The sequence below is a fragment of the Polypterus senegalus genome, chromosome 2 (genome assembly GCF_016835505.1).
Source record: "Polypterus senegalus isolate Bchr_013 chromosome 2, ASM1683550v1, whole genome shotgun sequence".
NCBI lineage: Eukaryota > Metazoa > Chordata > Cladistia > Polypteriformes > Polypteridae > Polypterus > Polypterus senegalus.
The window spans coordinates 298321766-298344251 of NC_053155.1; the positions used below are offsets into that span (position 1 = coordinate 298321766).

The window sequence follows — 22486 nt, forward strand, 5'->3', positions numbered from 1 at the left end:
TGACCAATCAATGAGGTGGAGAGGATAGTCTTCAAGTCAGAAGTTTAGTCACCTATGAATGTGTTTCCTCTGTGTGTGTTGCTCTAGTTTTCCAGAAGTATTTATTTAAGAATAATTCAGTAAAATGCTTGCACTTTGCTTGTTCTGAGTCTAAAACTGGATGACTTGACATGAGGATACTGCAACATAAGTACCATCCTATCAGAAACTTTTATTATGTCCATTCTCCATGAAAATATAAGATTACAATTTTTCTCAGCTATCACCACAAAACCGCATGGCATAAGTAACATATAAAAATATATCATTTTTTGTTGGAGTATTATATTATTATTTGGAGAAAGTATACTTACAATAAGTGCTCAATTTAAAATAAAAGACTAATATGTCATGCACTGTGTAGATGCCATGAAGGAAGGACAGGTATCTTGGCCAGGAAGGAGGATGGTTTCTTGCCCTCCCAAGAGGCCATAATAGATAGACTGTGTGAAAATGTATGCCAGGAGCAGTTCATTCCCCCACGTGACAGGTGGCAGTGTTTCTCAGTGCTGAACCCAATCAGGATATCCGCAGGGTGGCATGGGAATTGGAGTCCAGAAACGCAGCCCTGTTGGGGTCTTTGGATGCTGCCATAGGGTGCTGCCAGGGGAGTACTATCCTGGTTTTCACACAATCCGGAAGTACTCCGGGTAACCTGGGTATGACACCTGAAGCAGTTCCTGGGTCTAATTCAAAAGAAGCCTGCAGCCTCACCTTGAAAATTCAGACTCAGGAGGCAGCGGGCAACACTCTGCTGGAGGTGGAAGGAGAGAATCATTAATTATCTTTTTGTATTTTGGCTGGTGCTCAACTGAAATGGTATTGGTTAGAAATAAAAACCTTTTAATTTGAACCTGAAATTGTGTTGGGTGATATTGTGCCTGTGGTTTAGGGCTTATTGGTGCCCTGTTTTGGATACAACTGAAAACATAATTGAACTTTGCTAAAACTATCAACCTCCCAGAGAAAATTAAACTTAAACAGTTTATATCTGTAGGAAACAACAATTATGTATTTCATGTTTCCCCCAAACTGACCAAACTTGAGACTATTGGCATGGTGAATTTGCTCTCAAATAAGTAGTTATAAGTTCTTTTTTGCTGGCATTTTTAAAGATATTTTATATGTTGAATAGAACAGAAAATTTACAAAGCATTAGTGTTTTTTGTCACTGTCATGCATTGCTATTTTAGCTTCTAATGCTCTGCCTAGTAAGCCGAGTAGTGCGCCATGATGTAATGTTTGAGTGAAGCTGTCTGCTTAGCCTTCATTCTGCTTTAAAGATCTTAAACAGAGCTACGGGGACATGACATGAAATGATCTGGAGTCAAGCCTCTGCCTTGAAGAAGAATTTTGGGCATTACTGGTGCCAGCACTTCTGAGTTCAGAAAGGAGGCCGCTTGCCCATATTAGCTGCCCTGAATATGTGCTTTTTACCAAGCAGCTTAAAAAAATAGATTTTTTCAAGTCTTTTTAAAATATTTAAGAGTCTGACAAAATAAAATTCTTGCTGGCATTCTTGCTATTTATTCACTTTATTTGTATTGCCTAATGAATATGGTAGATTTAGCAAGTGGCTATGAACACACACACCTTGAATTACAGAATGTGATATGTGTGTAATATGCCATTGTTTTAATTGTTCATAAATTGAATGTGTAATAATCTGAATAATAATAGAGTGTAGTTCATTATAAATGTTTTATGTTCATTGTTATTTTCAAAATACACAAAGTGACAATAAATACAATAATAGTGAAGCCTACCATACAGACATGACATGGCTCATTGGCATCTGGCCTGGTTTTCTTGATCATTCATTATAATTTACCCAATGTTCTGTTTTGCCTTTATTTATAGACCGCTTTACTCAAAACTTATAACACTGTTTGCTATTGACTAATAGAGGAAAGGTAAGGATGCAATGAGAATTGTGAATGTACTAGAAAAGAAAAAAAGAACATAAAAGGTTAGTTAGATAGAGTTCTGCAATAAACCCAATTTCTTACCTTATAAGCCTTTGTTAGCCTTAAATAATATTCTTGGTGAAGATTCAACAGTCAAAATGATGTGCATACAACAATTGCCAACTACTTTAAGGTCTAGAGACAGGTTAGAAAAAGAGTGGAGGAAAGGATGGCGGATGGATGGATGGACAGACAAATGTTTCATATTAAGTAATATTCTGTACCACTTTTAAATGAAAAGAACTATCTGTTGAAAAGCATGAGAGAAGATTACAGAAGGGAAAAGCTGAACTAAAAAGTAATCACTAACAGAATCATAATGTTCTTTGGGTCCACCAAACCCATGGCCTAAACCCATCTTTACCAGTCAGGATGGCACTACCGCTTAACCACATTTCCATTACCAAACAGCACACTTGGTTCTCGACTCCCATCTCTCTCTCTCTCTTCTAACCCTAATTCCTTTCTTCGATTTTCCCACAGCTTACTGGCCTTCTGTAATTCAGCAAAACAGGCAGGTTTTAAAATAACTGTCTTGATCCACTGGACAAATTCCCTTCATAATTTTAAATAATCACACTTCCTTTTAATCTTCTTTTGCTTACACTGAAAAGGCTCAGCTCTTTTAATCTCTCCTTATAACTCATCCCCTGTAGACCTGGAATCAGCCTAGTCACTTTTTATACCAAAACACCAAATCAAATCAAAAACAAAACTAGCAATTATAGTGAGTCCATGTAAGGTATTTGTTTTTTTTATTTTAGAAATCTTTCCATTAAGAAGTAAAATTCAGGTATCTCACTAAATGTGCCACCATCTTTTATAGGGGCAACATGGTGATGTAATAAGAAATTCCTTTCATTTAGAAGAAAAATCCAAATTTTTATATATTTCTCTGCCTGCTGTCTTAAACCTTCCCAGGCTTGTGAATTGCTAAGTGTATGTTCCCAGGGTCTGTGGAGTACAGAGTTCAGCATACCTGTATAAAGTTTTGCTGTCAATCTCTCATCCTGCCCCGTCGATCTTCTAGGGCAGGGGTGTCAAACTCCGGTCTTGGAGGACCGCAGTGGCTGCAGGTTTTCATTCTAACCATCTTCTTAATTAGTGACCAGTTTTTGCTGCTAATTACTTATTTTTAAGTAACTTGACTCAGACCCTTTAGTTGTTTCTTTTTCTTTAATTAGCAGGCAAACAATAATGAGACATAAAACAAGCCGCCACATCACACCAGATCTGAAAATAAAGAACGGTGAAGATCTCAGTAAGGTTGATCTCACAACTCACTAAAACACTTTGAGGATGTGAAAAACAGAAAATCAACAGTTTTGGAAATGTCAGCTGTGGCAGAATGAGAGCAACAACAAGCCGTGGAATTAAATAACGAGTGTAATTAACAACAAGAATCGGCTTCTAATTAAGAAACTGGTTGGAGTTTGAAGCCCCGGCTTAGCTGGTCACCTGTTGGCTCGTTTCATGTCTCATTTCTGTTTGGCTGCCATTTAATGAGGAAGCGAATCAATTCAGAGGACTGAATCCTTCTAACAGGGCTATTAAAAAGTGACTTAGCGGTGAAAACAGGTCACTGATTAGGAAAAGGATCTAAATGAAAACCTGTAGCCATTGCGGCCCTCCAGGCCTTAAGTTTGACACCCGTGTTCTAGGTTAAAGTTAAAAAGCGCTTTCCAGAAAAGCAAGAAAAGATTAAATTGGTTGTAAAAAATCTCTTCCATTCAGAGAACTTAAGAATACCATTAAGAGAAAAACAATTAGATTCTAAATTAGAGCATTCTTTGGCTGTTTACTGTATTTTTAATTAGTGTTTGTATATAATTTCTTTAGCAGTTTTGGAAATTTTAATGGGCTGTGCTGTATGTGCAATCAAAGGCTTCAGAGTCGGCATTTTTCACCAGCTCTTGAAGTTAGCATAATAAAAAGAAATAAACACTTTTTTTTTCCTCAATTGCCCCCCACCCACCATCCCTCGCTTCTCGTGGTTTATGCCTGCAGTGGTTATTTAGATAAGAAATGAGATTCCTGTAGACATAAAAGCAAACGTGTTCTTTGAGGAATGAAAAGAGACAGAAGGCTGCCTTTCTTCTTCCTTCTCAGATCTTATATGTGAGCTTCACTTTGTGAGCGCTCTCTTATCTCTATTTGGGTTATCCTATTGTGAGTAAAATGCCCTCCTCTGGATTTTCTATAATGCTGACAAAAAGAAGCATTTCACAGCTGGTTTTGTCATCATTTAATATTCAGCTCCAGTGATACCCAACGCTGACTCCCTTTAAGGATTCTTTCTTACCTTTGCTGATCCAGACCTGCAGGTTGTAACATGTAGACATTCCTTAGATTTGTACTTCAAGCATCTTTATTTTCCTTTTACTTTACCTACTGTATATTATGAAGGGATTGTGGGGGGATCAAAACTCCAGTTTTGAACTTTCAGTAGATTAACATATTGTAGGCATCCTCAAACATAATCCGTTCGCTTTAGAGTGATGTCTGTTTGACCGTGTTTCAGGAGATGCATCTGTGGAGATGATCACTCAATCTAAATGAAACTTGACACAGTTATTAGCACAGTAAAAGTCTATTCATTTTGAAGAGGATTGCTACTTTGTGTGCCTGGATCCCTTCAAAGATTAAAAGGACTTGCACCTCAGTTTGGGGGACTCCTACAGTTGGGTTGTGGGTTTGAATCCTGAACAGATAACATGTCTGCAAAATGAAAGCTGCAAACCTATACAGTGAGTACTAGGAAAGAGAGCCATGATGGCACAGTAGATCTAAAATGGCCCAGTGTGGCTGTATCCTTGAGTGTACCCTGTAATGTATGAACACCCTATCTAGGGTTGTGTCCCATGGGCATTGATACCATCTCTCCTCGATTCTGATCTGAAAATGTAAGTAAAATCAATAGAGAGAAAGAAAGACCGGTGGCATGGTGGCATAGTGATAGAGCTGCTGTCTCTCACTACGGAGAAGACCAGGGTTTGTGTCCTGCTTCCACACTAAAGGAGTTTGCATGTTTTCCCTGTATCTGCATGACTTTCATCTGGTTTCCTCCCATCGTCCAAAGACATGCAACTTGGGTAAATTGTCAACACTAAATTGAGCTGCTAGTGTGTGTTTGTGGTTTGAGTGTGTGTATATGTAGGTTCACCCTGTGATGGACTGGTTCCCTGTCCAGGGTTTATTCCTGCCTTGTGCCCTATGCTAGCTGGAATAGGCTCCAGTACCCCCCATACCCTGGTGTGGATTAAGTGGGTTAGAGCAGGGGTGGGCAAAGTCAGTCCTGGAGGGCCGCAGTGGCTGCAGGTTTTTGTTCCAACCCAGATGCTTAATTAGAAAATAATCTTTGCCAATAATTTAATTTCATGACTTGTTAATGCTTTAAATCTCAATGTCAGGTCATTCTCATATCCTAGACTTTTTTTCCTTTCTAAGCATATCGTCCAAAAATATTTGAAGTCTAAAATTGAAGAGTAATTCTCAGCCCTTTACTTTTTTCTCTTCACTTTCCTTCTAAGTATTTAATTAAACCAAAGAGTGCACATTAAATACACACAGGTGTAAGTGGAAACAAGTTAAATGGAGAAATGCTAGTTTCTTTTGTCATTTGCATCTTATTACTAATAAGGAACAATTAAAAACTAAGAATACAGCTGTTTAAGACTAAAATAGGCAATAAGGGTTCAAAATCTTAATAAGCGAGACAACTAAAGTGAAGCAGAAGTGTTACTTGAGCAATACATGCTTCTGATTAAGTAACTGGGTTGGAACAAAAACCTGCAGCCACTGTGGCCCTCCAGGAATGACTTTGCCCACCCCTGGGTTAGAGAATGGCATGACATGACTACGAAAGACAAGAGTATATTAAGGACATTGCAGTGAGCTGTTCATGGACTTACCTTACACTGATGAAGAGTCACACTTGCTTTCTACACTGCTCAGATGTTCCTTCCTGTTAAGCTGATTTGTCTGGTCCAGACCTTCTGAAGCTGTATTTTCAAGTCAAGGATGCAACTGACCTAAGGGTGATGCAGAACAAACATTTCAGAGAATTGTCCATTTTAAAGTAACACAGTTGTTCTATTACACACTAGTGCAGACCAAGAGTACAGAGCTGCACGAAAACAACAAATGTCAGATGAACTTAACAAGGTCTTTGTGTCAACACGCTACAAAGGTTCAGCTCTGTTCAGGCTTTTTTGTCTCAGCCAAATTGTTCAATTAGAAGTCAGCCCTTGCTGATAACAGAACTTATTATCTAATCTTATGACTTGTTAGAGCTTTCATTCCTCCATGTCAGGTCATTCTTATATTCTGAAGTTTTCCTTTCTGATGATATCATCCGAAGGTTTTGTGGATTAATTATTCTCCTTACTTCACTTTTTCTCTTCTGTTTATTTCCAAATATTTTTTTAAACACAAACTTTGTGATGAACACACGTAAGAGTAAATGGAACTAAGTTACAAGGTGAACTTGTGACACCTTTCTCATTTGAATCTGATTGGCAGATGACTCAGAAAACTGTAACCAATGATAAAACACTGCATCTCCTGAAAGAGGAAAAATCAGGGTTGGCCATCTTAACAAACGAGTTAACTAAAAAGCAGTGAAACTGGGGTCCCATTGAACTTGGACAAGGTGGGACCTCCCAAAGAGTGACTCCATGAATCTGGAGCACTACCGGACTGCTTTTCTACTCAGGCTTGTGTATGACACCCTCCCAACACTGGCAAATTTCAAAAAGTGGGGTGTAAGAGCACCATGGCCCACATCCTGTAAGACTCACTCAAGGGAGATACAGGTGGTGGGACGAGAAAGTACTTAGGAGCAGGAGAGAGAGGTTAGGAGGACGTGCTGATACAGTGCATTGCCGCACCCACCACATGATAAACCAACTCAGGATCCCAGATTAGGACCTGAGTGCAGCCATGCAACAGGTGACACCTCAGCACCACACCAGTTCAGATGGAATGGAACAGTGTGAGGTTTTTTATAATGGCTGGAGTACCAATTCTGCCACCAACCCCCAGGTTTTTCCCTGCAGGTTGGAAGGCCTACTTGCAGGGCTTGATGCAGATTAACGTCATACCCAGGACGGAGCATCTGCAGGTTAAGAGCCTTGCTCAAGGGCCCAACGAAGAAGAGTCACTTTTGGCATTTACAGGATTCGAACCAGCAACTTTCCCGACTGCCAGTGCAAATCCCTAGCCTCAGAGCCACCACTTCACCCTCTTGGAGCAGGAGACAGGTAAGAAAGAGCAAACCCAGGGGACAGCAGCACCATTGATTCAGTTCATTAGAACAGGAGAGAGACCATCAGCCTCCAGAAAATCCAAGAACAACAACTTTCACAAGTCACCAGCCTGGAAGATAAGGGTGGACCTAGCAAGGAAGTGGCAGATTCCCCTAATCGTCCAAACACCCCAAAGGTGTGGACATTTGGTCAGAGCAGGTGACAAAGATCATCCTGATTGAATTAACTGTCCCATGAGAGGAAGGATGCGATGAAGACCATCAAAAGAAAGCTGCCAAGTACTAGAAACTGATGCAAGAATTAACTGACAAATGATGGCAAGTGTGGCTTTTAACAGTTGAGGTTGGATTTAGAGAATTCCCTGCAACAAGTGACATGGAATTTGCTGACAGCCTTGGTATTATCAAGAAAAGAGAACAAGATAGCAGCTTGCAGGTTTGGTAAGATAGTTATGGCATAAAAGGGAAGAGAGGATTTGGAGGCCAGGAGCTGATGAGCAGTGATCTGGCCAACTAGAGGCCATTACAGTTAATTCCTGAGGAACATTGGGTACTGATGACATCAACTGCTGGTCAGAAGCTACAATAACTTGAAAGAGTGTCTGAGGACTAGGCATTCCACAATGTATGTTAGAAAAATGTATGTAAATTGTGACTGAGCCATAACTGCTTTTGCATTAATAATTGGCCTCTAATTGTCACATTTAAATGGAATAAAAACTTGCAGCCGCTGCAGGACAGAACTGAACGTTTGTACAGAAATACACATGTGCTAGAGACATGCATATCTCAGTTATAATTTACTGAGAGTAGACCTGTTAGTTATATTCTTCATCAAGGCACGCTCAGCCATAAGCAAACTGGTCTCCTCACCACAGCCTCTGACTGGATCATCAGAGTAGATCTGGGCTAGCAGGTGCAATTTATAGACTATATCACACAAACAACACTTCGGCCAGTTGTCCAAACAATTGATCATCCCTGGGAAGAACACATGGAAGTGGTGAACAAAGGAAAAAAGAGTAAAACACCAGGAGCTGGCAGAGATGTGCTGGATTTGTGGTTGGTAAACTGTCTGTGCGCTGATTGAGATGGGCTGTTGGGTCTTCTCAGGGCCGTCCCTATGTAGGGCACCGTCTCGACTTGGGATGATAGGGGCTACAAAGAAGAGTGCCATAAGAGCTGAGAAAGAAGCCATGGAGAAAGCCATTAGATGGTTATGGATCAAGAGAATCAATCTGTGGGTGGTTGCTGGATCTCCTAGGCAAGGGTGTATAATGTTGAAAGATCTGAGAAACCCAGGAATTTCACTGATTGTGCATCCTAATGCATATAGGATATGTATCTTGATATTCTGCTTTGAAATGTTGGAAAACATTGTGGTACAATTAAATTTTCCCGTTCACTTCCCCTATTTCGATTTCAGTGCACAGGTCATTAAATATACCTTTGAATCAGCAAGCTAATTAAAAAGGACAAGCACAGTTATAGGATGCACTGTGGACCCCCTGGAGGTCTTAGCAAAGTAGAGAATGAAAACAGAAATGAAGGCCATTGTGAATAATGCCTCTCTCTGACACACTAACGCTGAGGACCTTCAGACAATGAATTACTTCATCAGAAGTGCATCAAGAAACACTGAGGGGGCCGCCTGTATAATGCCTCACTGAGACTGTGACATAAGTTAGATGTTTTCTTTATTTTTAATTTTCTTGCTTTTTAGTCATTCTAGTGTGTGTTCAGATCATGGTGTATATGTGTGTATTTTATGTATTTTTCTACCTATTTATGTATTTATTTATTTAAAGACCTTCTGTAAAAAGCCAAATTTCCTCCTATCTATCTATCTATCTATCTATCTATCTATCTATCTATCTATCTATCTATCTATCTATCTATCTATTTGGCGTTTACATACAGTAAGTTTCTTTCCTTCCGTTCATTTGTCAGCAGTTTCCTTTCTTTTGTTATTGTCTGACTTGTTGCTTTTAATTCGTTAAACATAATCTCATTTTCCAGAGTGAGCAATAAATCCTTTGAAGTGCTTGAAGCTATTGTGTCCCAAAATCAGTGTCAAATTTGGATTTGCTAAGTTAAAAAGTTAAACCAGCACAGGAATTCATTTACCCGTCCATCCATTTCTGATCCCACCTAATCCAATTCGTGGTCACAGGGATCAGTAGGCAAGCACCAATGCTGCCCTGTTGTATTCATTCACTATTTCATTCATTCGTTTGTGCCTGTGAACTCATTTTTTGGGTAAAAGTCCATCTGCCACTGAAGCATCAGGAATAAGGCAGGAACCAACCCTGGAAAGAAGCACGAGTCCAACACAGGGCACACACAGTCACCTTCACTTCGTCATATTATCTCACCTGTTGAGACGCCTAGTGGAAATTTACTTGGATCCAGCAAGATCATGCACACTGACAGGGACTAGGTTATAAAAGAGCAGCACAAACCGGTGAGCTCGTGTGCCACCATGTTAGTATTTCAATAAGTGTATTAGTGTATATTTAACACATAGTAACTGTTGCTTAACTGCCATTTTAAGCTCTGAGTTATGGAAAGTGATTCTAGTAGCTAAATGAAACTAAATATTCTTGTCAGAGTGCCATGTTTGGCACCTGATGGGTCTTTGAGGATGGTAATTCTGTGTTTATTTATATTTAAGCTATAAGCTGTACTTATAATTTGATGATTTTCAATGATTGGAAAAAATGTCAGAAATGGCATGGATAGAGGTCATAGCATTCTAGTTTCAGGTCACCGGCCAAGACTGTTATTAGCTGCTGCCTCATTACATGATGCCCTGAAGCTGGTGTGACAAAGTCAGTGCAGTTTAGATTTCAAATTTTGTCTGCAAGTCAGATAAGGCAGAGTCTCACTGTAGGCGAGCAGGTCAAGGATCTTGCAGGCGCAAATGAAAGTTTTTCGTTTTATGCAATTTCGCAAGATGGAGTACTGAATCGTGGGTCCCTTCACAGCCTGGACACTAAATGCGTACAGTTTGCAGGTGCCATTTTTGACTATGTGGGTTTTAATAAAGTACTCTAGTATTTTTGGTCCTCATTCTGAAAACTTGCAGCTTAAATTATCTGCTTATTCTTAGCTGGTCCTATTAGGGAGAGCGAATTTTGTTGACACAATTTTAATAATTTTATTGTATACTGTAAGTAGAGCTCTTTATATTGGATAACGTTCCTTGATTTGCCATCATAGAGGAGTCAGATACTATCCCAGCAGCACTTGGTGCAAACCAGGAACCAGCCCTGGACAGGGTTTCAGCCCATTGCACAACCATATTATTACTGACCAGTAACAGCATCTGCACGAAAACGTAGTTTTCAGACTCTTTCTCTGTCTCTGTTTAGTATTCATTAGCTCAGAGGTTGATGCGCTTTCTGCGTCCTGAGCAGCTCTTATTTTCTCCACCCTAGTGGCCGCTTCTCTTCTTTCAGCGGCATCTTTTTGCGTTAAAACTGATTAAGTTTGTTTTTGTGTTGCAATTACTTAGTACATTTTCCTTAATTTTTCACTTAAGCTGGCACTTAAGTCTTCAACCTACCTCAAGAATGATTAGCGAAGGTGGTAGGGAATGAGAACGGCGCCCATACACATGCGCTGCACAGCCGCCCTGCTGCACGCTGCCGAGAGTTGATTCTGCAATAAAATAAAAATAAAAAGAGTAATAAAAATCATCACCCCGAAAGCGGATAGTAAACGTCACATAGTATATGTGTACCAAATTTCAAGTCAATAGGTGAAACACTTTGCGAGCTACGGGTGATTTAAAATCCTGGACAGACAAACGAACAGCCACGGTAGCGTATTATATAAGAAGATAGATAGATGGATAAATTGATAGATGGTGGGTGAGACGTAGAGTTTTCAGCTAGATATAGTTGGGCTCACGTCCAACCAGCTCTCTTGTTTCTGAAACTGAACCCCTCTAAAGAGGCTGGGCTCCTCTCTACCCCCGAGTTGCTCTGGGGAGAAGACGTTGGGCGGGAGTAGGCTTCTAATTAAGTCAATGCCTGGTCGATGCCATGTTGGAGTTTGTCCCAGAAAATGAGAGGGCTGCCTCCGTGCAGCTGAAGGTCGCAGAATGGAGGAGTCTGACTGCCATATGTGTCTATTCACCAAATGTCTGTTCAAAGTACCAGGTCTTTTTGGAGTCCCTAGAGGAGATCTCGGAAAGAGTTCTAGATGGGGACTCCATAGTTCTGCTGGGAGACTTCAATGCCCATAATGGAGATGATGGAAACACCTGGAGAGGTGTGATTGCAAGGAACAGCCTCCCTGATGTAACTGAGCAGTGCTTTGTTATTGGACTTCTGTGCTAGGCTTATCATTAATGAACACCATGTTCGAATGTAAGGTGGCTTATAAATGTACTTGGTATCAGAGCATCATAGGCCAAAGGTATATGATTGATTTCATAATCAGATCATCAGATTTGCGGCCATAAGTTCTGGACACTCGGGTGAAGAGAGGGCAGACCTGTTAACCGATTACCACATGGTGTTGAGTTGATGGGGAATCAATGCCCATTTCACTGATTAAGGTTAGTGAAGTAGTTAAACAACTCCACAGTGGCAAAGCCCGGGGGGTGGATGAGATCCACCCAGAAATGCTTAAAGCTCTGGAAATTATTGAGCAGTCATGGGTGACATGCTTTTTCAGTTTTCAATGGTCATTGGGAGCTATGCCTTTTGAGTGGCAGACCAGGGTGGTGGTCCCCATTTTTAAAAAGAAGGACAGAATTGTGTGCTCTAACTGTCGGGGGAATCACAATACTTGGCCTTCCTGGGAAAGCTTATGCCTGGGTACTAGAAGGAAATTACACCCAGTCATGGAACCTCAGATCCAGGAGCAGCAATGTGAGTTCCATCCAGGCCGTGAAACTGTGGACCAGCTCTTTACCTTCATGAGGATTCTGGAGGAGGCATGTGAGTACACCCAATCAGTCTACATGTTGTTTTGTAGACTTAAAGAAGGTGTATGACCGTGTTCTTCAGTGGAGTCTGTAGAGGGTACTGGGAAAGAATGCGGTACCAGGGCCCCTTAGACAGTGAGAGCTGTGTCCTCATACTTGGAAAAACACCAGCACCAGAGGATGTGGAACTCCACCAGGAATGTGTTTTGTCTCCTGTCCTGTTTGTGATTTTTATGGACAAGATATCAAGGCACAGCCAGGGAGCAGAGGGGGTCCAGTTTGGTGGCTTTAGAATCGCATCACTGCTTTTTGCAGATGATGTGGTCTTTTTGGCATCATTGGGCTATGAACTCCAGCACGACTGCGTTTCTAGGGGCATGGTCTCTGGGGTCATGACCTTGAGTTCATCAGCACAATAGGATAAAAGGTTAGCATCTATACCAAGCTTTATCTGATCTGCTGATAAATCCTATAAAGCTTTAAAGAAAATTCTCTGTTTGTTATTAATAATCAACCTTGACAATCACAAAAAAGGTCTGTGTCAGCCACCCGTATACTTGAGATTTGGCTGCAAAAACAGAAAATAGGTTGCACAGTTGTGTACAGATTGAGTCCAAAACAGAACTGATTAACAGAGGAAAGATGGCAAGGTTTTAAGGTCAGTCACGGGAAGTGAGGTCCTCGGGCTCGGAACCGGAAGTGACGTCACCGGGCCCAGAACTGGAAGTGACGTCATTGGACTCAGGCAGAATTTCAAGTGTTTGATCTGCAGGAATAACAGAGAAAGGATTATTGCACTCTGCCACCCCATGGCCTGGCTTGGAATTATATTCTTTAGCTGTCTTTAGCCGCGCACATATGTGACACCATGTTTTACTTTGTTTTGATGTCTTGTCTGATTTTTGACTGTGATTTTGGCCTCCTGTTTGAGTTTCGGTCACTTTGTTTATTTTTGATTTGTTTTGTTTTGTTCTTTGTAAGCATCTCCTAGTTTGATTTAAAAAAATAGCCAGGACAGTTTTTCAAGTCATAAACTTTGTCACTCAGGTAATTGTCTCCATAAATAGGTTTTTGACATGGAACTTTCTGCCTTGTCCCTATGTGTAGAGGTGATGGAGGCTCAGGGGTGGAGCAAGTAAAATAAATACAGTGGAATCATCAGAGAAATAAGACAATGTCAGTCGTAATGGTGGGGTGGTGGTTAACATTCTCATCTTGCAGCCAAAAAAATCAGATTTGATTTGTGGCTATCACTCAACTTTTTCCTTTAATCAAGAGTTTTCCTTGCTATTTTTCTCTTTTCACCCCATGCTGCCTAGAGTGGTACCATATTGACTCCAGAGTTATTTATTACACCGTGGGGTCACAAGTGTATTCTTTCAACATTACACTACCGTCGTAAGCTGCCTATTTATTTTTATATATAGTATTTCAAGCTACATCTGTCAGGTTGGCCTTGTCCACCCAGGGAGTGACAGGAATGGCCTGAGGTTGGAGTGACTGGTCATAACTCAAAATGTAACGCTATTCTTATAACGAATTGGGATCGCTGATCATATTTAGACTAAACAGAATAAGACAAACCCCGGAAATAGAGTTGCTGGGATAAACTATGAGAGTGTGATCTGTCGGGAGAGAGATAAGCACATCACACAGGCAGTGATGGTGATGTGATGTGATGTTTAGCATGCTTGCTAAGAAATCTGGGTTTGATCCCCATCCATTATATTTACCTTTATCTTTAATCAGGCATCTCCCTCATTATTGATGTCGCGACCCCAGGCTGGCCCAGGTGCAGCCGCATTGTCTGCATTGTTAATTATTGCAAACTAAAGTTTTTTGTACCAGAAGCAAAACTATAAAGGTTTATACAAACAAGCTTTCCAATACTAAGTTCCAGTATATACTAAATGAGTAGCACATATATGAAAATATGTAACTACTTTTTAACTTTCCACCTTTCTACTTTCCCACTCTGACAATACCAAGTAACTCAGCTGATCATATTATAAAATGTTATAAGAAGTATAACATTCAAAGCAGACCTCTGTAGAACAAATATATCTAATGAAGTCTATGGATCTATTTGGTCTTTAGACTCTTGTATAAATTCCACATATGACAATAAGTAACACGTTTTGTTTCCTTCTCTTTTTCAGAGTCAACAGTTTATATACCCCAGTCTTCATACATTATCGAAGAAGACATCGGCGAGTTGATGATTCCGGTTAAAAGAAGTGGTGATGTGAGTCAGGAGTTAATGGTCATTTGCTACACACAACAAGGTGAGGACAGTTACACATTTTCTTTTGTCTTCTTTTGATTTGCAGCTCTCATATTTCTGGCCAATTCATAAAGCAAAGCTTTTTCTCAGTTCACGGTGAATGAACTAAACACGCAGTGTTTGCCTCTTTTCTGTTTTATGTGTTTGACTGCTGTCTGATTCCCCTCTGACATGGCTTAACTTTTTTTTGCAAAAATAAAAAAGCACAGAGCTCCTCTACACATCTGTGGCATTTCCCATTTGGAGATTTCAGAGAGAAAATGGTTTTATGATAATTACCAAATGTCAGACTAAACCTCATTAGAACGTTGACTTGTGGAAGTGACGGAAATGACATTTTAAATTAGATTTTAAATTCACTCCCAACAGGTGCTTGATGGCCAGGCACCCCAGGGAATGCAGGCCCCCCAGCAACAGCATAACAGAGAGGTGATAGTGATCAGAGCTGCTCACCTTCCATCCCTCGGCATTCCTAAATTGTATGTGTGTGGGTCAGATGTGGGGGGTATCCCAAAAGGAATTTCTTCTTTTAAATATTTTTTTATTTCATTTGTTTAGCTTTTTTCAATGTTTTACTCATTAGCCCCATTTCATTTAGTTCAGTTTCCTCCTACACGGACTGACAGAAATCAAGCCAGGTAAGCAACAAAGACTTCAAACCAGTCAGACCCTTTTGAATGTTTGCGCCATACTGCCTCAAATGAACTGTATGCAATGCAAATCACTTTGATTTTGTTTGCTTATTGTGAATTCTGTCTGGTAAAGGATTTGAATGATAAAGAAACTAAATTCTTGCCATGGATTTTTTTGGAAATAGATGATGAACTGGAAAATGGTCTGACTTTCAAATTGTTTGTGTTTAGGATCTGCCATTGGCACCATCCCCAGCAGTGTGCTGTCGTACTCGGATTACATTTCACGGCCAGAGGACCACACCAGTGTCTTAAGGTTTGATAAGGATGAGACGGAGAAGTTCTGCCGGGTCGTTATCATTGATGATTCTCTTTATGAAGAGGCAGAGACTTTCAATGTGACACTGAGCATGCCCATGGGAGGTCGTCTTGGCAAAGAATACCCGTCCACCCAGGTTACAATCACACAGGACTTGGATGACGGTAGGCATGACTTTGCTAAGTTTAAATGTTTGGCTGCTATTACTTATAAATATTTTATCCACCTTACCTATTTTTTACAGTACACTAATAGTGACAAAAACTGACAGGCATGCATTCAGTTTTATTCAGGTTGAAGTTTAATAAGTTTAGTTGTGATGCTTTAACATAGGCAGAGTGGTAGCACAGAGCTGTCATTCCTTCCTCACTGCGCCCAGATCTGCAGGGACTTTGCACTCTCCCCATGTGTTTACCAGTTCGTTGGTATCAGTGAGGAGTGTCAGTGAGTTTACTCACTCAAAAATATTGTCCTCAGTTCTTTTAGTACCATAGCAGATAAAACTGGCAGGCTTTGCTGGGTTGAGCAGCCTGTCCTCGTCTAGATTGTTCTAATATCCTCAGTTAGAGACTCAGCATACACTATAAAATTCAATAATTAGTCTGTGGTGCTTCATTCTGTTTCATTGTGGTTTGACTCTATTGTGCTTTTATCCTTTTTCATTTTTTTTTCACTTATTTTTTTATCGTACGTGCACACGGCATGCCATGGGAAGTAATGTTGAGTATTTATTGGCCTCTGTGAACCTACCCTGAGATGGTATCAACATGCAGGTCACTTGGCTCCTTCAAAAGCCTAAGGCTTATATACAAAATACAATGGAGTATAATTAACAACAACAACAATAACATGTATTTCAATAGCACATTTGCATACAAAGGTTGTATCTCAAAGTGCTTTACAAGTTGCCAGAGTGGCAATTACATGCAAAGATAATCAAATTAAAATTAGATAAGAATAGCAGTATACAACAATAAATAAGGTACTCTTCAATCAGACAGATGTATAATTAAGAGAAATAGACTCCTTAAATATTCTATTACTTCTTTTTTCAGTCTCTAAATGATAAGATCAGATGGCCAGGATGGGCAGAAAAACAATTCAGTTAAACTGGAGAAAAAAATAAAATCTACAGGAGTTCCATGCCAAAATACATGCCAGCCTCTACCCACCTTAAATTAATTGCCTTAAGTTGTTCTTTATTGTTCTTCTTTTTAAGGCTTTGTCCTAGATGATTTGACACAGTAAGGCCTTGTTCACACGGGCGTTAAGTTTTTGGATAAACGAACTTGCTCTGAACGTCCTAGACGTTTATGTTGCATTTTGTGGTGGCGATCGATTGACTTCTACACCGGCGTTCGTTTGTCTCTGTCTAACGCCAGACTGCAGCCCAAATTGTAGTTTGTGTGTTAACCTGTGGAGGCAGTGTCGGGAACTGGATATGAAAGCCCTTGTCGTTTTATTTGAGGTGCCTCCTTTCAATATGGACCATTTTGCTATGTTAAATATTAATCTTCTTGTTTTAAAAATACTCGTAATACGGCGACGTAGGGAGAGAAAAATCGCCGCTACTTGGTTCATCCTCTGACTGCACAAAAAAGGAAGTTTTTTTGTGCTTTATGAAGAAATGCGAAAATTTCCGCGCAAGTTTTTTAATTACTGTTGGATGTCGGTTTCCACTTTTGATTGTCTGCTGCAGCTGGTGCAATGCCACATTGCACGCCGATCAACCAATATGCGACTTGGTGTTAGCCCCGAAGAGAGACTACTTGTCACTTTGAGGTAAGGAAACAGTAGTCGAGTGTGCGCTTACACCGGTGTTATGCACTGAAATTCCCAACCCCGCCATGGATTGACCCCTACATAATCGTTATCAAATATTATATTAGAACATAAATTAATAGGTTCATGGTTTACAAATTACATGAGACAATAAAATAAAATAAGCAATATGAAAATATATATCCGGTCCTCCGAAGCGTAAAATAAACGCGCAGAAAACGAACTAGAAGCGGTTTTCTTGCGTTCGTTGGGTTTTGAACGCCAAGAAAAAGCTGCATGCAACGTTTTTTTGATGCCGTATAAACGCGCTGCCAGACAAACGCACGTCACCAAAGCCCGTGTGAACACTCTCATTGACTCCTACGTGTAGAAAACACTCGGCGCTTGATCCGCGCTCACTGGACGCTACAAACGCAAAAAAACGCTCGATTTTAACGCCCGTGTGAACAAGGCTTTAATCTCATGGCTGGTTGGGGTATCCTCTCTTGTGCATACATTCAAACATCACAAGTGGATACACAGGACTTTGTACAGGTGATGGTGGTGCGGAAAAGAAAACAGAGAAAATAAAGATAAATGCATTTTAAATTTTAAGAATTCTAAGTTCAGTCCAACTGTATTGTTATGTGTTGTGGTCATGCAAGGAATGACAAGTACACTGGAGAAATGTTGGGGCACTAACCTGGCCATTCCCAGTTACTTCAAAGTCTTTGATTAACAAATGCTGTAGCTGCGTCTTTTCCAGCTTCCCAAAATCAAGAAGCTACCCAGTTGGCAAAGTAGGATCCATTTCTCAGTCCATTCAAGTTCGTTTTAAAAAGGTTTAGTGAAAGTTTAAAAAGTACCAAATCACAAAAATTCAGAAAAAAGTTATTGCACACACAGAATAAAGGACAAAAAGACAAAAAGAATTTCTTCTCTCTTTCATTACCTTCTCAGCTTTCTTGTGTTACACTTTCCATACTAATTTGTGCTGTTTCTCAATGGCAAACTTACCAAGGCTTCACTTAGTACATTGTCTACGTACAGTTTGAAACTGTTTGCCATTCATGCCTTACCAACAGCAAGGCAGATCTTAAACTGGAACTAGAGGGACATGAAATAATTAGAATATTCCATTTATAATTTAGCTTGTGGGAATTACAGAAGAACCTCCCATTGACAATGCACTAATAAATAGGCATACATTCTAACTAAGAAATACTCCTATCATTTTAACATAATCTAACTAACTAACAAATGGCTCTTACAAATGCAAACAAAAAGGGGGCTCAGTGGCACAGTTTACAAACATAAAACAATGGTTGCCTCTCTGGGGCTATCAAAATCAGCTCAGTTTGTTGGCTCTTTGTCTGGCTGGGGAGCTCCATTTTGCAAGCTGCTCGGTCAACAAAAGACGTCCTTTTCTGGACGGCTCGAAATTTATTGGCTGGTGACCAGAAGTGGTGGATTCAGTTGCTTTCACTGGGTATCTGCTTGGCACTGTGGAGGGAATGGGACAGGACATGATTAGCGTTACTTACCTTGGACGAGCCCAGAAGGTGATCCTCTGACATGTATGCGCGTCAGTATATAGAGTACAATGAAATTCTTATGTGAGCTCTTGGCCATGATACTGCCATTTGGTGTGACTCTGATTCCATAGGTTCCGTAAAATGACAACACAGATTGTAATAGTCAAAAAATTCGGACATGAGCGTCAGTAGGCTTTGCACCCTAGGAACAAAGTTACCTTCTATTCTATAACACTTCAATAATTATTTACTGCTCTGATGCTGATCTTTCTGATCACAAAATAGGTCATTATGTTAGCAATTGATGAAAAAAATGTATAATTAATTGCAGAATTACAGTATTTGAGAATTCCTTTAGAGTGCCTCTTTCTCTTGCACAATTTGGCTCAAAACCTAATCAGCACATCGTCATCTCATAACAGCTTTAACTTTCGAGTTTGGTATTTTTCCATCCAGCCATTTTAGCTCTAGACCATCCTCAAGAAACTGTGACACACAGACAGACACACACCCATCATTGAGATATCGCTGTTTTCAGTATCGAGGATAGAAAGTAATTTCTTGATCCATGATTTTATGCCACCCATCGTGCTGTTGTAGTCGATCACAGCACAAGGCTTTGTAGCCTGCTTGTTTCCTTTTGCTTGTACAGTGAGTGTAGCTGCATTATGTACAGCGCTAAGAAGACAAACATCTTTCTTGTCCTTCCATGTCAGCACAAACAGTTTACCCTTTTGTCAAGCTTCTAGTTCACCTAGCTGTAATTTAGCTTAGCCAAAGTCTTCAGGCATGACACAACGGTTAGGATGCAGTGTTCCATATGCGTCAGTCTTTCTCTGCAACAAGATATTTAAATAGCTCTAGTGAAGTATAAAAATTGTCCATTGTTAACACAGTATCCTTGATTCAACAGAGCATCTATCAAAATCGGCACTGATGACGTTGTATCGGCGTACTGATTATATTTCAGATCAAACATTGTCCCTTTCCCTGTGTACCCAACCGAATTCCAAATGTATCCAATTTTATATTCACAAAGCTTGTGAAACTTTATGCCAAATCTTGCTCTTTTTGATGTGATGTTCTGTATGCATGACAGTCTGCCCTTATAAGCCATGAAACGTTCATCCATGCTGACATCGCGGTCCGGAATGTAAAGTTTACTACAATGTTCTGGTATATCTCCTAAATGTTCTTAATTTTGGATGCTGGATGGGTGTTCTCATCAAAGTCTTCATTGTTGGTAAAGTGCCGATATTTCATAATTAGTGAAAACCTACACTCAGACATAATTTCTCCAAGGAATGGCAGCACTGACAGCACTTTTACAGCACAAGTGATTCTCGATTCTAAAGCTTATGCAAGATGCATCTGTACAGTTGCCCGAGTGACACTTGGGACTAACACGTTTAGCAGCCCAAGAAATGCTCTGGTCTAACGCTAAGGAGATTAAGCTATATTTGCATGAGTCAGGACATCATTTCACTGACGCTCTGTCTCTCGAGCGCGATCCCATAATGCCTACTTCTCAGACTCTGTTCTTATTTTTGAGGCATGTTTCTTGTTTCCTGTCCACTTTTATACTTCTTGCCTTTCCAGGTGACTCTCTGAGTTTCTTTTCCTCATGCTGCTCACACTTGCACTTCTTCTTTCATTGTGTCACCACAGCCACACTGACCAATCAGATTGCTCTGAGGCACTGGACACAAAGACCTTATAATTTTATTATATAGTATATGTCTTGATTATTCGCTTTGAAGGCCCATGCTTGCACCCTGATAAATCTTTCATATCGAAGCTCCTTGGATGGATCATTAGTGAAGGGCTAGATGAAGAGTGGTACCTACCTCTGTGATAAGAGGAATAAGAATTACCACCAATGTAATTGCTGCATGGAGTAAAGAGTGACTTAAAGGAAGCAGCTGCTTTGTAGTTTGGACTCTTTAGTCAAGGGCTTGGTGTACCATCTGAAATTGTGTTTGATGTCAGCAAGGGCATGCAATCATGATACTTAATGCCAAAACATCAGCCATTCCTGATGAGTGGGACACATCAAGGCAGTCAACTCCTAGCAAATGGATGGCGGTGGGTAGGAAGAAGAAGAAGAAGAAGGGAAAAAAGCAACCTTATTCATTACACATAAAGGAAGGCACCGCTTTACTAATATGATCAAAAGTAACAGAATTAAAAATCATCACATTCATACGTGCAGTGAGTCTACCTTTCAAGTTTACTTGTATTATTGAAAATACTGTATAATCTCAGAAATCTAAACTTTAAATTGCTTTTTATTAAACACCAGAGGCACTCATTTCATATTTAGTTTCTTTGTTAGTAGTTGTCCTGCATCTCACCATTGCAGTCCCTGGCCACTGATTTTTCTTATGTCCACTGAGTTTTTCTCCAGATAATAATGTTTGCTTGCACAATGTCAAAAAACTTTGAGTTGGTTTATTGGCAAATCTAAGTTGGCACATGTGTGAGCAAGTGTGCCCTGTAATAGACTGACATTCTGTATGTGGTTGGCTCTCGTGTTGCAATTAAAGGTGTGAGGAAAGTGGTACATAAATGTAAATTATTATTATTATTATTATTATTATTATTATTATTATTATTATTATTATTATTATTGATAGGGAAAGAAACAGCAGGTATAATTAAAAGAAAGTCAATCATAGGGTCAAAAACAAACTTTGGTAACACTTTAGTTTAGATACATGCATCTTTTACACATACTGTACATAACAAGACCTTAACAAAGGCCTCTTTTGGTCTTAATGACGTTTATAAAGCATCATCTTCTTTCTTCTTCTTCTTTCAGCTGCTCCTGTTAGGGGTCACCACAGCAGATCATCTTCTTCCATATCTTTCTGTCCTCTGCATCTTGTTCTCTTACACCCATCACCTGTATGTCCTCTTTCACCACATCCATAAACCTTCTCTTAGGCCTTGCTCTTTTCCTCTTCCCTGGATGTTTTATCGCTAACATTTGTCTCCCAATATACCCAGCATCTCTCCTCTGCACATGTCCAAACCAATGCAATCTCGCCTCACTGACTTTGTCTCCCAACTGTCCAACTTGAGCTGACCCTCTAATGTACTCATTTCTAATCCTGTCCATCCTCGTCACCCCAATGCAAATCTTAGCATCTTTAACTCTGCCACCTCCTCCTCTGTCTCCTGCTTTCTGGTCAGTGCCACCGTCTCCAACCCATATAACATAGCTGACTCCTGACACTCTTCTCCACCCATTCCACCCTGCCTGCACTCTCTTCTTCACCTCTCTTCTACAATCCCCATTACTCTGTACTGTTGATCCCAAGTATTTAAACTCATCCACCTTCGCCAACTCTACTCCCTGCATCCTCACCATTCCACTGACCTCCCTCTCATTTACACACGTTTTCTGTCTTGTTCCTACTGACCTTCATCGCTCTCCTCTCTAGGCTTATAAAGCAACAGTAGAGCCGTTATTAATCTCTGTGCAGTGCGACATATTAAGAACCTTTGATAAGCTAGTAAAATTGCTTATGAATATGAAGGATTCCCAGGTCTTTTGTTTATTATGCAATATCAAGAGAAATAAGTCTCACATAAGCCTGACCATTCTAAAGTGAAGTTATTTGAGTAGGTTGCATTGTACAAATAAATAACTACTCTACTGATGCTTTGTCAGTGTTATTAACACCAAATGAAGCGTTTGTTACATAAGAGTAATTGAGTAATAAATGCTTTTTTTGCAGT

At 40.1% G+C, this 22486-nt stretch overlaps 1 protein-coding gene across 1 annotated transcript in view; it reads left to right on the plus strand.

Moving 5' to 3' along the window:
- Positions 1-22486, plus strand: part of LOC120524020 (FRAS1-related extracellular matrix protein 2-like) — a 352114-nt gene that overhangs the window by 177507 nt on the left and 152121 nt on the right. The window contains exons 5-6 of the mRNA XM_039745822.1: positions 14371-14496; positions 15359-15610. Coding sequence (XP_039601756.1) covers positions 14371-14496; positions 15359-15610 — 378 coding nt within the window. The remainder of the gene's footprint in view (positions 1-14370; positions 14497-15358; positions 15611-22486) is intronic.